The sequence below is a fragment of the Numenius arquata genome, chromosome 5 (assembly GCF_964106895.1).
Source record: "Numenius arquata chromosome 5, bNumArq3.hap1.1, whole genome shotgun sequence".
Lineage (NCBI taxonomy): Eukaryota > Metazoa > Chordata > Aves > Charadriiformes > Scolopacidae > Numenius > Numenius arquata.
The window spans coordinates 28,533,840-28,550,960 of NC_133580.1; the positions used below are offsets into that span (position 1 = coordinate 28,533,840).

The 17,121-nt window shown below is 40.3% G+C and overlaps 1 protein-coding gene across 1 annotated transcript; it reads right to left on the minus strand.

Annotated features, from left to right (window-relative positions):
- Positions 1-439: 439 nt before the first annotated feature.
- On the minus strand, positions 440-14,323 carry RRH (retinal pigment epithelium-derived rhodopsin homolog). Its single transcript, XM_074148207.1, has 7 exons — positions 14,218-14,323; positions 7,644-7,834; positions 5,951-6,050; positions 4,736-4,889; positions 4,205-4,373; positions 1,447-1,625; positions 440-545 (listed from the first exon to the last, which is right to left on the minus strand). The coding sequence occupies exons 1-7, from the start codon at positions 14,321-14,323 to the stop codon at positions 440-442; spliced, it is 1,005 nt and encodes a 334-aa protein (XP_074004308.1).
- Positions 14,324-17,121: the final 2,798 nt, after the last annotated feature.

Below are 17,121 nucleotides of genomic sequence, written 5' to 3' on the forward strand. Positions count from 1 at the left end.
TGGTATAGAAATACATTCACACAGTGAGAATGCAGAGTATTTCAACTCTGGAAAACTTTCAAGGGAAGTTGAGGGAAAGTAATTCATGAAAGGACTTACAGGTCCAAAATCTATGTTACTGAACCTAAGCACTACCTGCTTCACTCCCTCCCTGCCTCTGTGTCACCTTGTCCAACCCTGCAGGAGTCGCAGTGAACACTTCACTAGCCTTTTTTGTTTGGGACAGACATATTGGGCCAATAAACCTCACTCTCAAAAGCTAAAGTCTTCGTGGATTTTATCTTTTTTTCTTCTTAATCTAATCTAAAAAGATTGACAGAAAACAGCTGGCTGGGGCAGATTATTATTCCAAAAAAGATGAATCTTCCAAAAGATTAATTAACTTTAACCCAGATTTCACTCCTTTCCATGTAACTTATGCATGCAAATGATATGAGTTCTACGATGTCAGTGCACTTTGAGATACACTCATGGGCAAGGCATTGTTTATAGTTATCTCTTGTCTTGTCTGACATCGCACCATTGCCAGGATTGCCCTCCGAAACCTGTAAAGGACAAAAAAGGGAAAGCAGAAAGATTGTTAGCTGGAGAGCCAAATATAAAGAAAAACTGGGTAAGCTGGCCTTAAGTATTACAGCAGTTTTCAATTTTAGTAGAACTTAACTTAATAAAAAAATGGTGTATTTGGAATTCAAAAGGACCTGAGCCTTTTTCACTCCCACGTACAGGAGTAACTCGATTAAGTTCAGTGTTTCTTCTCTAACAGGGGTCACAGAAGCTTATCCCAGGACGGGGTATAGCCACGACAGAGATAAACTTCCAGAACGGGAAAAAAAAATGGGATGTTTTTTCATTGACTTAGCAGGATCAGAATACGGTTGCCTAGACTGAAATCACAGGCTCTGCTTCTAGGTTGGCAATAGAAAAAGGAAGAGCGCCTCTTTGCAAAACCCAGTTCCCAGTCAGAGGCACTGGCTTGGTTAGAACATTTGATATGCTTCCTCAAAACAGAAGAACACACTTATCTTATTTACTTTAACGAAAAGTGTCAATCCATCCTAATCAATCAGAATATGACACATCCCAAATCAAGTAAGGAAATCCACAGAAGTTACGTGTCACCAAGTTGACACCCATTTTGGTCACAGTCATTAAAACCAGTCTACTGCTGATGTAACCCAAATTCCATAACGAGTCCCTTTGAGAAACCACAAAAGGACTTTCAAAACTGTCTTACAAAAGCTTCATAAATGCATTCTCAAAAATGATGATCAAAACAATTTCTTTTACACTTCCTGTCCAAAACGTCATCTTTGGTAAATCAGCAGTGCTTTACCCTTTGAGCTCTTCACGGATCAGTTTGTCATATGCTAGAGATGATCATTCTACAGTTACATGACATGCTAAAATCATGAAGTAGACCGGTACTAAATTAGGAGCACTTACTTTTTGTTTGCAATTACATAAATGCAGGGATTATAGAATGTGGAAGATTTTGCAAATAGAGGAGCTATAATGGCCATTGCAGGAGAAATTTTCCTTGGGTCTCCAAAGGAAGACCATAAACACACAATAGAATATGGAGACCACGCCACCAAGAACATTACAATCATCACAATAGACATCTGTAAAACAAGAGCAACAGGCACGTAACCAGTATTGCCTGAAGATGAAGACCTCATAACTTAACCTCAAAAGTGCATGCCCCTGTGTGAAAATATCCAGAAGTAAATATCAAGATGTAAACAAGCACACCTGACAAATTTTGACAGGTTATAATGAAATCTCACTCTGGGGATTTAATAGTACCTCACACTGCCATTTATTTTGGCGTGCTGTTATTTCGTTATGTACAATCTTCCTTCGTAGTCAGCACTACTGATTATGTAAAATCTGTCCATCAAAAGTTTAAATGGCCAGAGAGGACTTCACACATGAATTATGACCACACTTCAGAGCTGGAAATGCCCTGCAAGCTGTCACCAAATCCCTCCCTTCAAACTGCAAGATACCCGAGTTGTATAATCGTTTTTGCTATCATAGATATCTGAAGAGCTGCACTCTGACATCCACCAGAGGATGGATGAACCACGACAGCTATCCATTCCTAAGAAGAGAAAATGCTACATTTAAAAATGATCAGGTAATCAACATCATCTGAGCCACAGAAGGTACCAACTTTTACATAAACCACCCTAGTTTAACCGCTTCCTAGCTACTTCCTCTGTTTTCTGTTCAGGTGTAAACAACCTGAAATCTACTTTCTGACCTTGCTAGAGAAACTATGATAAGCCGCTTCCCAAAAATAAAACGCTCTTTCAGAATGACCTATCCCCTTTCAAAATAGACTTGAGACACACATCAAGAAAAAGATGTTTCAGTGTAACCTCTTTTTGCCATCCTGGACAGCCCAAGCGGAAGGATTCCAGCAAATAGGTCCCTCTGGGATGCTATCACAAACAATAAATACAAACAGAGAGAAAAATCTAAGCCAAACAACCAACCTAATAAAAACATTTCATAAGGCTTAACTATGTTATAGTTAAATAAAAGGAAGTAAATGTTCCAGGACACAAAGGCTCAGCACATATACTTAAAGAACCCAGAAGCCTCTGCTTGGTTTAATGAAGCATGATCGCCATGTTCAAACGTTATACTGAGGAGATATCTGAGCGGTTGTGTCTTCTCTGCCCGCCTGCCAGAGAGAACAGCCTGGACACGTTGGGGCTCACACCCCAGAACACACCACGCCACAGCCAGAACTGAACAGCGACAAACTGGGGGTAGTGGGAGAGCAGGAGAGGAATCAACCAGGACAGAATTTTCTGGCTTTTGTCTGGGATGTGACTCTGGAATGGAAACCTCAAATTAATCAAGAGGACAAAACAAATCGCTACAAAACCAAACAAACCTGCAGGGCTCTTTGTATATACAGGATTCCCTACTGTTGTTTACCTATACCCTTACTCAGTCTTTCAATGATGAACAAAATGAGAAACAAGAAGTAAATGACTGTTTTGTATGAGCTGTTCTAGAGCATAACCAATGTACAAGCTGTGACTCTCTCCACAGAGGATTACTATTTAAATACAAACGCAATACCTACTGACAATAATGCAAAGAAAGAAGCCATTCATTTAGAGGTTAGTTTGGTGCGTAGAAAGCTTAGGAGATGCTAACTTGTGAAAAAGCAAGCAGTCCAATTCTAAAGAAGGATACTGCTTAACTCCAAAGCTTCAGTCTTGGTTGGGTTTTTTTTTATGGTTTGTCTTTTTTTTTTTTTTTTTTTAATAAATATAACTCAGTGTCTTCAACTGCAAAACAGGAAAAATGCATTTTCTATACAAATGTGAGTCTAAATTTATAACCGAATCCTCAGTTTCAAGCATTCTGAAAGTTCCTCAGAAGAGCAAAATTCTCAAATTATTATTTTGAGGTAAAAATACCAGTTTTCAAAATCTAGCAATGAGAAAGTTTTCCAAGTGCTGCTAAGCTTGTATTGATAAGTAATTCAAAAGCATAGGTACACACTCTTCTGTCCAATTCTCTCCCATTCTTTTATCATCCCCAATCATATCTTTACGCAAAATCAAAGGAGCTAATGAACTTCATGATTCCTCAAGGACTTTTCTATATTAAAAGAATGTCAACCTTCCAGGCAGATATATCATTTTATGCCGTAACTCACATTTGCTACTCTTTATGTAAGAAGGAGACAAGCTCAACAGACTGAAAAGAGGAAGGGATCAGAATCACACAGCTTGGGAGCTTGGAAATGCTCTTTCATTTCTAGGCCATTGGTTCAAATCAGAGCTGACCAATCCATTTCAGACCAGATACATCCTTGAACCTAGCAGCAAGCCTAGGGACTCTGCAGACACGAAGAGTGAAAGTCCTACTACTACATCTCTGGGGTACATTTCTATGTAATGACAGAGGGTAGAGGCAAGGAAAATCCATGTTGTTCCCAGCCTCCAAACTAGCAACTCATCTGGAAAGAGTATTGGGCCAAAAGTAAGGAATCTAGTGTTTAAGTCAAGCCAAGAGTTTTCACCGTGGCTAAATTTCAGTTAATATTTAGTACAGAAGGAAAAGGGGGAATATAAGAAACAGAAATGCTTGAAAGGTTGTACTGTTCCTTTGCCCCCAAGACTTTAACACAAAAGAATATGCTTAAAACAAAATATGCCCTCATTTACCATACCTTTGTCACATCTACTTGGTCAGACCAATCTACGTTGATGCTCTCCAGGCATTTACTGCTGGCATATTGTTTCATTGTCCGGGAAACATTGTAATAACAGTAAAACATGACTGTTAAGGGTACAACAAAATTAACAGCGATTACACTCATTGTGAAGGAAACAAAGGACCTGATAAGACAGAAACACAAAACACAGTATCTTACAAATAGCCATCCAGGAGAAGTTACTTAAGAATTTGATATTGTGATTTGATTATGAAATTTTAAAACAAGCTTTTAAAGAATTAGGAAAATTTTCTTTAGCCTTCATTTTTTTTATTAGCAACTATAAGTCTTGCAGTTTTCAAGTATGACTCAATTCCTATGATTTTTCCTAGACTTGCTCTATATTATTTCTATCGTTTTAAAATTTTTTTTATAAATTAGGCTTCATACTTCAGAAAGAAGTTATGCTCATATAGTGGTGAATTAAACAACCTTAGCATTCAATGAGACAGAAAATTTAAAACAAAGGGTGAAGGGGAATCTTACACATCATTTTTCCGCCAATTTACTGTGCACGTTGCTCCAGTTGGATCCGGAGCATAGCTAGCCCAGCCTACAGTAGGCATGGAAGCCCAAAAGACGGCATTTATCCAAGCAGCAAGGATCAGAGTGGCATAGCTTCGGGTGGTCATTCTTCCCCCTGTGGCCAAGCACATACAATCACAAATGGTTGTCATCTTTTGCTTCTTTCCAGTGTTGAACACAACATTAGAGGCACACACCAGCTTGACACTGGTCAAAAACTCCCACAGGCCAGAGGTTTCTCATGTTGTTCTTGTTACGGTTTGAGAGAACCCATAACAATCTATTGTCGTTAGACAATTATTCAATCACCCGATGACCCCTCCCCACCCGGAAAGGGGAATCGGGGAACACAAAGAAACACAAGGGTTGAGATATAAATAGATTTAATAGACTAAGACTAAATAATTAACAATAATACTAAAGAACCACTATTAATCCCGATACTGATATAAGATATACAGGAATTATACTCAGCCACTTCTCTCAGCAGAAGCTGTGCACTCCCAGCCGTGGATAGCAAGTATTGGACACTGGGAGCACAATGGCTTCAGGAAGAAGGGAAGGGCTCAGGGCTCTGGCACCGGGACAAGGACTTGTCTGGACCCGCCGCCATCAGGGAGAGAGCCAGCTACGCAGCAAACTTTTCTAATTGACATTGAATGTGACGTTCATGGTATGAAATAATCCTGTTGGCCACCCTGGGTCAAATGCCCAGGCCTCGCTCCTCCTTGTCCCTGCACCTGGCAAGGCTCGAAAACACTAAAACCTTGAATCCCACAGAGCCTGGCTGGCTATAAACTAAATATTTTCACAAATTCAGACACTAGAGTCTTCTAAAAGTGCAATTTTCCCCAGCATTAGAAGAAAAGTTAGTCCTGTGTCTCTCAACCCAGGACAGGTTCTGTACATGGATGTGGCCCTCTACAGACTGGAAACAGACAGCAAAATACACCTTATAAACAGAATAACAGCCTAATTCTGAAACTTTCACTTTCACAAGCAGTACCATCCATGCCAGCCAGATAACTTACTTAACCAAGTACTGTAGGATCATGCCCTAAATTCAAACTATGCCCAGCATTGTAATTACGGAATCATTCACGAGAAAACAATGCAATTAGACTTGTATTTCACAGAAGCACAACATTGAACCATTTTTGACCGTAAGTACGGTACCTATATCAGGCCTGCAGATTGTCAGATAACGGTCAACTGCAACAACAGTAAGCAAGCCAATACTCGCCATCCCAAAAAAGATATTTAAGGCAGCATAGATCTGAAATTAAAACAAACAGACAAAAAAAAATCCTTTCTGAGAAATCTTTCAAAGGTACAAGCACAAATTTGTGGACTGAAATGAAGGCACTACGACACATTACATTCAGCCAGTGTTCTCTTCCATAAGCAAGGTACTGAAGGAAATAATTCAACGCAGGCAATTTGGAGTTGGAGCTGGCTCATTTAAAATTAAACATTTCAAACGCAACCTGCTTGTGTGCACATCAGAAACCCTAAAGACAGTAGTCTAAGAAGCAAACAAACACCATAATTCAATGAGTAAATTTTGAGATTGAGAGATAAAGAGGTTGGGGGGGGTCAATTCATGCTTTCAATATATGTTTAAGAAACCTGCAGAGCATTTAATTAATCAAAAAAGTTATGGCTTTAGCAAATGTGAGGTCCTGAATTGTCACTCTTTCCTCTGTTGTATCCCTGCACTTAATTTATAGTTATGGTACACTGATTTTCCCCATTAGGCCCCATTTTGACATGTGTCAGATCTATTGCACGCAGTGACGTATGCTGCAATCCCAACATGATCCAAATGCATCTGCCCAGGCATCCCATGGGCAGCCCGACCAGGAAGGATGACTGGGAGGGCTGTGTTACCACTAGCACCCCGGAAATTTAGAGCCCGGTGCCAGCCCACGTGCCACCACCAATTATAATAGAACCACATGACATTCAACCATCTCAGTTCACAGGACTCATCTGGTTTAGGTTGATACGAGTTGTGCTTCAAGTGATCTCAACTCCCAAAGCATTGGTAGTGAGATTTTGCATCAACTTCAACCCGCTACAAGTCAGTCTAGATTCGAAGACGTTAAAAGCGAGGCTTCCTGCCAAACTGTGACTGAATTTTGAGCTTGAAATCACAGTGTATATATAAAGATCCACAATGTATAGGGTTGCTTATGTTTTCCTTGAGTCACATTTTCAGTATATGCCTTCACATTACTACTCATTTTCCTGGGTGCTTAAGCCCCACAGTCTTTTAAAAAAGTAGATTTAAATCACAGTACCCAGTGAGTGAAGGGCACCATCTCTCTGCTGTGGAAGCATACTTTTTCAGTCAGTCTATTTTTAAAAACAGCTATAAAAACTAGGCTAAATCTTTAATAGAGAGAAATAGCCTTGCAGGCCTTCATTTTGGATAATCCCATTCAAAAGAACATGTATTTTCCAAGCAGAGCTCACTGAGATCTGTCAAGCTCATAATCAAAACAGTAGCCAGATCCAAAGTCATTAACTATCAGATAAGTCACCAAACTTGCATGTGCTACTATAACTTTTTTCATTTGGGATGTCATTTCCTAAGCTGCCTTAAAGCTATTTTAAAATCTCTAGTTGATAAATATAAGGTTACATTTTAATGTTTTCAGATTATAAATAAAAATTTGGAATGAAATTCACACAAAACCCTACATCCAGAAATTGTTGACGTTACAGAACATCAGCTTCAGGTCTAGAGCCGAGTTTTGCATCTCCACCTTACCTCTTAAAAGTACTAATATCAAGTAGGGCTACTACTTATTTCTCAGTTTGCTTTTAAGCGCTTAAAACTTTCTCTCTGACTGAATTGCAATACCTGGCATCCAGTATGTCCGAATTTCCAGCTTCCATGCAGGTCTGAGGCAGCAGACATGGGGTAACCAATGCCACTAACACCAATGTCAGTAAAAGCCAAGTTGATAATAATTGCGTTGGTTGCCGTCCGGAGTTCTTTGTACTTAACGAAGATGCCTAACACAACAATGTTACTGAAAATGCTTATCACTCCTGTAGAAACAGAAAAAGGGAAACTTTAAAAAAAGATGCACACCAGTCACTAATATACATGGAGAAGAAAATGCAGCCTACTGTAACATCTAAACAAGTATTGTAATATCCTAAACAAGTTCTATTTTCAGTCAAATGCAATTTTACACAGAGGACAGACACCTGAAAAGGTGAGAAAAGCTTTTCCAATGAGATAACTTGCCCTTGGATTCAGTAAGGGCCAGAGGTGGAGTGTTTCACTGAACCTGGGACTTCTCATGCAATGACAACAAGCACAGCACAAATTCAAAAGCATCTGAGACTATGAGTCAAACACTCCAGCCACCGAGTACAGTGCTGTCTCCCATGGCAAAAAAGAATGGAGGCTGGTGACTGGTAAAAAAAAGCAGGTCTTATGATTCACCTGATCTAGCAGAAGGATCCTGCCACCACCCGAGATCTTCCTTTCTCAGTGGAGAGTTTCCACTGTGCATTCAGGCAATAATCCTGGGCAAAAAAGAATATAGAAGCTTCGACTATGCTACCACTATCCTAGCCAGACTAACTCCCCTCTCTGCTCATGAGGTCCCAATTCTTTGCCAGCATCAGAGTTGGCTCAGGTTGCTGCAAATTGTATTTTCTAAGCCTTGTCAAGCAGTCTGGATGATCCGCACAGCCTGCCACAGTGGCATGGCTGAGCTTGCACCAGAGCTATTTCCTCCACCTGTGACAAGCTCTAGAGCTGTGTAAAAAGCCAGGGTAAAAGCCCAGCTCTGCACTGAGCTTGTTCCTGCATCACTAACCTGCGTATTTTTAAACCTCTTTGGTCTGGCTTGACTCAAGCTGTGTCTGAAGTCTATTATTAGCCAACACAAGAAATCGGCAGTGAACAAAGAGTTGTAATAAAGAAATACAGTAATAAAGTTTAAAAGTACATTCACCTCTCTTCATGTCCGATCTCTCTGAAATTTGCTTTGGACTTAATGCTCTTCAAGGTGCCCCGGACGCTCCTCAGGACCCTGTGCATCAGCGAGCTTTTCCCGATCCTGGTGACCTATATTAAACCCTCCAGTTCTTCCTTTTCTCCTTCTGTTCCTCCTTCCTAGCTACATCCCACTGCACGGCTCTTGGCCACTTTACATGGCACTCCTTCAAAACAGGGGGTTTCTTTGTTGTGGTTTTAATCTCTTCAGACTGTAGCCTGTTGCAGAGATACCCAGAGCAAACCCCCATCCTCTAGACTTTTACTAACCCACTACTAGTAAACAGCTAATAAGGTTAAAAACTCCCCCTTGAAGCTTATCAGAGAAAGACTGACAGCCCTTATCAATAAAATGGAGAATTCAAACATGTTCAAGCAAACGTAGTCATTAAAAAAAATTAACTTGTAAGTAACAACAGAAATTTATAAGTTGTTCATAGATTCCCTAGTCCGGCACAGCTCTTACAGTACCACTGAACCAAATCCTAAACTTACAAACACTTGTATAGCCTGAGCACCTTAAATTACAAGTGCATAGTGGAATGTTATTTTGGTAGAAGTCTAACAACACATTATCCATGGAAATGCCCCCAGAATATTTTTTTTTTTATTTCTTTAAAAACACTATAGTTTCCACCATCACAGCTCTGAGGCATAATTCTGTAAGGCGCTTGAGCGAATGGCTGTCATACTGAATGTGGACTTCCAAAAGCAGAGCCATCTTCTTTCACAGACACTGCCCATCCTGCTCCAGTCCTCTGGCGATCCATCCCCCTCACTGATGGGATTTCTGCTCCTCTGTTGGCTCCACCAAAAACCCGACACACGCAGCTTAGCTTTTGCTGACGTGCCTCCGTGGAGAGGGCAATAAGGTTTTTAAGTATTCATAGATTCATAGATTGGTCCAGGCCGGAAGGGACCTCCAAAGGTCATCTAGTCCGACCTCCCCACAGTCAGCAGGGACACCCCCAACTAGACCACGTTGCCCAGGGCCTTGTTGAGCTTCACCTTGAATATCTCAAGGGAAGGGGCCTCAACCACCTCCCTGGGCAACCTGTTCCAGTGTTCCACCACCCTCATGGTAAAGAACTTTTTCCTAATATCCAATCTAAATCTCCCCTTCTCCAACTTAAAACCATTGCCCCTCGTCCTGTCACTGCAGGCCTTTGTAAACAGACCCTCCCCAGCCTTCCTGTAGGCCCCCCTCAGGTACTGGAAGGCCACTATGAGGTCTCCCCGGAGCCTCCTCTTCTCCAAGCTGAACAACCCCAGCTCCCTCAGTCTGTCCTCATGTGTCCTCATATTGTACAATGTTCTTCCATCTCTGTCACTGTCAATGCTGCAGCACAGAGTTAAAAATCTCTAAAGTCAGTTTACAGTCAGCCTACAAACACACTGCAGTTCAAACAATAACCTCCAATCAGTAGGGTGAGAAAACCTGAGGGAAAGAATCAGTTTCAAGCGCTTCAGCTCTACAGTTCAATTTTGAAGGCTCCACCACCTGGTATTGATATGGAAATTCCTTCAAATCATGGAAAGTCCTGTGGAATCCATCATTGTCAGTCCACAAGAACACAAACCATAGATTTATAAATACGAGCACACGCCCCAGTGCATCAAACTGAGGCAGACATTTCTAGTGTCGAATACACATCAGAAGTACCATCTGAACCACAGCTCAGCAAGAGCTACGTTAATACCACGACAGATATGAGAAAGGGCAGAAGGAAACCCAGTGCAATCATAGTAACATACATAAAATATAACAAAGATGATACTTATGATAACGGACACTAGGGACAACACCAACTCTTCAGCTTTTAAATGGCGTTCCTCCATTTCAATTACGTAAATTGGTACCTTTTTAATTATACTTGAAACTCACATAAGGAGTTTGACCGCAACATTTCATTAATCAGTACCACTCTCCCACATCACAGAAACTCTCTTAACAGATTCAGTAATTTTAAAATCCAATGAGCCAAAATTATATTTAATTCCTAGCTAACTCTCTTTCCATCCTCTTTTTAAAACCACCAAGCGTGTTTGTTCTCAGGTGCAAGTCTCCTGCTTAGTACATAAAATTACATTACAGATGAAGTTGGAGGTGCACAACCACATCGATGCCATCAGCTGTCATATTCATATATTCACACATTGCAGAAATGACACTGTGATGCTATGAGCCCCTAAAATGAACAAAAGCAGGGAGCTGGGGATCTGATCTGAAACTGCCACCATAGTAAAAGTACTTGCAGTGCCCGTTCCATCAGCTCTCCTGTTGACAGGTAGCAAGTGATCTCTTGGGAGAGAGGGAGCAAAATAGAATTACAAGTTTATAAAATGGCACAGGCTTCTTATGAGGCATGCTCTGACAGATATTACAGCTACCAAGAACGAAATCAGAAATAACAACCAGGATTGTAAACTCATATCCGCAGGGTGAAGGAGGGATCCTGCTGGACACACTTAAATTCCATGCCTGAGAGCCCAATCTTAAAAAGAAGGCGGGGAAGGAGGAAGAAACCAAACCAAACCAAAACAGGGAAGAGAGAGTGGAAATTGCTAAGCCTATATTCTTTAAAAATTTTAGCACAACTAAAGCAAATTAATAATAGAGCAAAAAAAAACGTTCCTGGGAGCAAAATGTAAGAAAGAAGATGGACTCCATCTTGAACAAAGTGAGGAAAAAAACACACAGATTCCAAGAAATGCTCTCTTCTCTGTTTTTGAGAATCAGGTCAAGTAAAAGAACAGTCTCTCCAGGCAGCAGTTTAGCAGCTCCCATTAGAAGAGCAACAAAGCTGGTGAAGGGTCTAGAGAACAAGTCCTGTGAGGAGCGGCTGAGGGAGCTGGGGGTGTTCAGCCTGGAGAAAAGGAGGCTGAGGGGAGACCTTATCCCTCTCTACAACTCCCTGAAAGGAGGGTGTAGCGAGGTGGGGGTCAGTCTCTTCTCCCAAGGAACAGGCGATGGGACAAGAAGAAATGGATTCAAGTTGCACCAGGGGAAGTTTAGATGGAACATTAGAAAAAATTTCTTCACCAAAAGGGTTGTCAAGCTTTGGAAGAGGCTGCCCAGGGAAGTGGTTCGGTCATCATCCCTGGAGGTGTTCAAAAGATTTGTAGATGTGGCACTTAGGGACATGGTTTAGCGGTGGACTTGGCAGTGCTGGGTTAACTGTTGGACTCAATCATCTTAAAGGTCTTTTCCAACCTAAAGGATTCTATGATTTAGAGGGCAGTGAGTGTAGACCAAGCCCAGGACTTTCAGTAACGTGAAATCATCAGCTGGGATGAACTCATGTGATGCAGAAAAAGCACATGGCCTGTGAAACATCATACGGTTAGACGACTATTTCCATATTTAATTAAACCTTGTGGTTTTGTGAGGATGAAGATAAAAACCTCATGACATGATAAAGAGCAGAAGAATTTCTTATTTCCCTTCTTCACAGGGAAGCAATGAAAACTAAAGGCAGACCAAATGCAAATACAAGCCCTAACAGAGTTAAGCAAGACAGAGGAGTAGTAGCATCAAAACAATGAAGGTTAGGTATGTGTATAACATGGAATTTACTTTTCCAGTTAGCATTTTTCAGTGACACCAGAGCATTTCACCATTATAAGCTGAAGGATATCCATAATGCAGTATTGCTTCCTGCAGCCTGAGTATCCCTGTTGTCATCACTAAAATTAATACACTGACCACTGTAGACTGCAGTACTTAACAATTTCCTCTTTCTCAGAAAGCAAAGGGGAGAAGCATTCAAACCTTTAAAAAAGCAGCATAATGATGAGTGCTGTACTTGTACTTCATTCTTCTCAGACATCTGCTTATTAACACAGCTTAAATTTTCCAGATGTGAGACTTGCTGTGGTAAGGCATTTGCAAAGCGATCAATTATACTTTCAAAGATGTTATAGACCTTACTGTCAAAAACTTTCCTCATTAAGAAAGCAAAGTCCAAGCTACAGGTGAAAGATTTACTAGACTCCCTCAATTATAATAATAAAAAAAAAAAGGAAAAGAAAAACAGTCACCATAAAGTAATCCAACTTTTTTTTTTTTTTTTCCCAAAGACATTTAATTTCCACACAAGATTAAGGAAGAAGAGCTGGGTTGATTCTAGCTAATCCCATTGATTACCTATGATAACTTTGATCCCTAACACCAGGTGGTCAAACTACCTGAAAAGACCATCTTGTTACATACAATGTAATCAATTTTAATTAAAATATAACAAGTATCATGCATATTTGCAGCACTTAATAGGTCCAGCTACCTTGAAATAGTGTGGTAGTACTGCAGAGTCTATCTAGCCTTCCAGTAAGTGACCATCATCCATCTCTACAGCTTCTTAATAAGTCTATTGATCTGTGTAGCTCTTCTACCAAGTTCTCTAAAAACCTGAAATAAATTACTGCCTTTGCATTCAAAAATACCCTCTATACCAGAACAGCAATTTGATACTCACCACTTCAAACAGATATGCTCAATAAAACGTGACTATCTTCAATACTATTTCATATAAACCTGAGGTACGTTAATATTTTTAAGTATTTTAAGAGCTTATTATAACACAGAAAATGTATGGCACAGTCTATGAATAAAGGATTTATAAACTGATTTAATTTTCCATAATAAAGGCATAGAAGGCCTATTTACAAACACGGTATGTTTCAGGTTTTGGTCAAGTTGATATTTCATTGCTATAGCACTCAATGCTTCAGAAAAACATTACTGACTCAGTTGTGGTTATAACAATGAGAATGTTTTCAAGGGAATAATTAATAATTTCAAAATCATTCAATTTTAGCCAAAAGCCATTGCAGTCACAGGGAATGAACACAATGTCAAGCCTTCCAGCGTGCTTCTTCTAACATGTGTCATCAGTGAAAAATACAGCTGCAACTGGAGTCTGCTCTTCTCTGATTAATGACCAGCTCCCTCCCTCTAAGTCACATTCCAACCCTTCCCCTTACATCCCCCCAACAGACACCCGCTCACATGCTCAGACTACACATATATTACTACGCACATGTGGCCCAGGAGAAATCTCAAGATAGCTTCGAGCCACATCGCTGAAAAATGCAAGATGTGACAGCTATGCCCTATTTTTAGCTCTTTTGCAAGCTGGCAGAAATTAATTCTCACTCTCTTCTATAATTACATATCAACAAAATCTATTTTTTTTTTCGAGACGCCAACACTGCTTTCAAATATAGAGCAGAAAATGTAGATGTTTCTGCACACTTCAGTCACCCTGCCGATTGCCAGCTTGTCAGTAAACTATGGAGAAAAGCCGTCAGACATTTGTGTAACATAAAATGAAATGCCATCACCATTACTATAAAAAAATGAGCATTCAGACCTACAGTTCTATTTTGAAAAAGTTACGCAACAATTTGCCAATGCCCATACCTGCTGTTATTAAGTAAGCTGCAACTATGTTGTGCTCAGTCTGTGTAAAGGCTGAATGAGCTTCATTGCCACTTTCTGAGGAATTGGATGAATCATTCCAATGCATTTTGGACAAAAGAGACTCTCCTCTGTCCTCTGCCATAATTCATCAAGACGACGAAACACTACAAAACCCTGTCAGGCAAATTCTTTCATTATTCAACAGAACAATTTAAAAAAAAAAGGGAGGTGGGGTGAGTTCCCCCCCCACTGACAGCCTCCAAGCACGATTTAACTGGACTAAAGTGCAAAGAAGTTTACGCTCCCAATCTTATGCAGGAGATTGTTAATTAAAACAAAGAGCAGCACAGAACTGAGTACATTTCCAAAAGTATGCTTAAACTTCATTCTTACTGCTAAAGAGATTAACTGTCACATGCCCCCAAACTTTTTCCTTCAAACCTCTTGTGCAACGCTTGGGAAACCTCAACAAAAGTTGGCTGAGGTCAGTTGGTCATCAGCCTGGTTTGGAAGTAATTCCCATCATCCCAGCAAACACAAAAAACCGCAGCACAACGTAAAGATACCAGTGTAAATTTCTTTAAAAAGCAGGATACACTTACTCTAAAGTCCATCCCTTCAAATCCTTAAAAACCGGCTTCTTCAAGATTCTTAGTTTGATTCAAACTCTGAAGCTGACACAGCCACAAGAATAACACGGTCCAGTATTTTCTGAAGTGAAACGTGACTTTCAGAAAACTCAACTGCCACATTTTGAAAATAGCCCAGTCTGCAGAAAATGGTTGTTGAATATGCCTTACAAGTCTGAACACCCTCCCCCTCCCAAACACACACGCATAAGCTTATTTTGGGCAAATTTTTCTAAGCATGTTACTGGACAGAAAAGTATCAGGCATTTTGCAAAACCTTAGGAAGCAGAAGCTCACGTTTTCTTTTCTTCAGTGATGAGGTAGCAGCCCACCAAAGTAAACGTCTTTTACAAAATCCTGCATAAATAGTAGCTGCAATAAACCCTTGCCCAAAGAGCTTATATACAGTCTCAGTATAAGCTGATATATAGATATAGATCAGTGTAGCTGATACATACTTTGAAGTATATCAAAGGTGTTTTCCACCAGTTCTTGGTACAGTTTCTGTCTCCAGTTTTGTACTCATACTGGGTATAAAAGTGAGAAGGACGAGCAACCAGTGGTGCTTCGGTTGCACGTGGTTCGCAGGCAGCTCAAGCAGGCTCCCAGGCTAGGGCTGTGTCTTCTGAGCAGCAATAAGGGTGTAGTGACACAGGCAGCATCGAGGAATACAGCCATCCCATAGAAAGGAAGGATACCTGAAGAGCTCTCCCTTCTCTAATCCATGAAACAGTGCTCTGTGTAGCATTCTCTCCCACGCCTCAGACATCCTGCATCTTTCACCCGTTTGAATCTAAAGGTAAGAAAGATTTCGATACGAAACTTGTGCAGTCGTGACATTTAGTCGTCATTACTACAGATGAGCATCTGCGTCAGTTCTACCAGCACACATTTGCTTTAATGCCACAGATCTACATTCACTCTTAAGAGTTCTCAGGGTACTTGTGTTATTACGGTATTTTTCCTGTCAGAAGAGGATTAGGCAGGAACAGGGTGGGAGGGTTCTGAAAGGAAAGACGATCTGTTGGCAATGAAGCCACTTCCCTAGTGCCCCACAGTACTGCCTCGAAAGATAAAAGCAGAGTGATAATTTGATCTCTTTGCCTTCCTCCCCTGAAACTCTGGCAAGATTTTCAATAGCATCTCAGATCTTGCAGCTCCCACAGAAGTCAGAGTTTGAAATGCTGAATGTCTGGGAAAAGCAAAGCATTACTATTTTTATTCAGATAGGACTCCAGACTTAAGAGGAGCAGTTAATGAGACCATATAGACCAGCTCCTGTTCTCTTAAATTTTGCTAATTTTACAGCAACAGGAATTGAGAGAAAATAAAAAGTCAACATTAAAGGCAGACATTACTTACCATTAATCCAAAAGTAACTTCTTCTAGAACACTGCAGTTCATAAAACAAAGCCAAAAAAAGATAAAGCAACGAATTAAATACTAAAGTATACAAATAATCCGGAAAGCTGGAACCACAGTTCCTAAGGCAGATCAAACATGGCTTACCACATTGCTTTTTAATACTGGCATGGCATAAGAAAAAAAAAAAATCCAAAACCTCAGTCTGTTTTTATCCTCCAATAACAGACAGTATCAGTTGTGTCAACGGGGCACTTCATAACCTCAAGTGATGTTTCTCCTTCCCACTTGTTGCAGATCAGTAGCAACAAAATGCAATTTCTATTCAAGTCCATTCTTCAGTTTGTAAGTGTCTGTATAGATACGGGGCAATGCAAAACTCATCACAGGGTTTGGCAAGTTGCTTCCAGTTATGAGTAAAGTATACTTTAATCCACAAGTGATAAGAGTAGAGAAACTTATCGTTTGAATTTAATAATAAAAAAAAACCCAAAACCAACAAACTAAACAAAACCTCTTTCCTATTTTCAGTGGTAACCAGTAAAAAAACCAGAACAAAACCAAACCCTCCCACGTTTATTAAGCACATCACCACTAGAGGCCTCTATAACGCAGAACTTCCCTTTCATCTTACTTTCGGACATGCAAACGGTTCATACCCAATGGAAAACAAATTAATAAATTACTTCCCTCCCTCCCCTCTGAAACTTTTACTATATTTAAACTGTTGATTAGAAAAGCTTGACTCTGAACTAGAGATTTTCAGCTGACTGAAGAAAACACCCTGAAAAATATATGAATCAACAAAGCTTTTTTACTTGCCACACTTCATGTCGTAGCTATGTTGGTGGTTTTTTTTAAAAGGGGACGATGTGGCTTCTTGCCAAGACAACGCTTCGCACAACTGCAAATA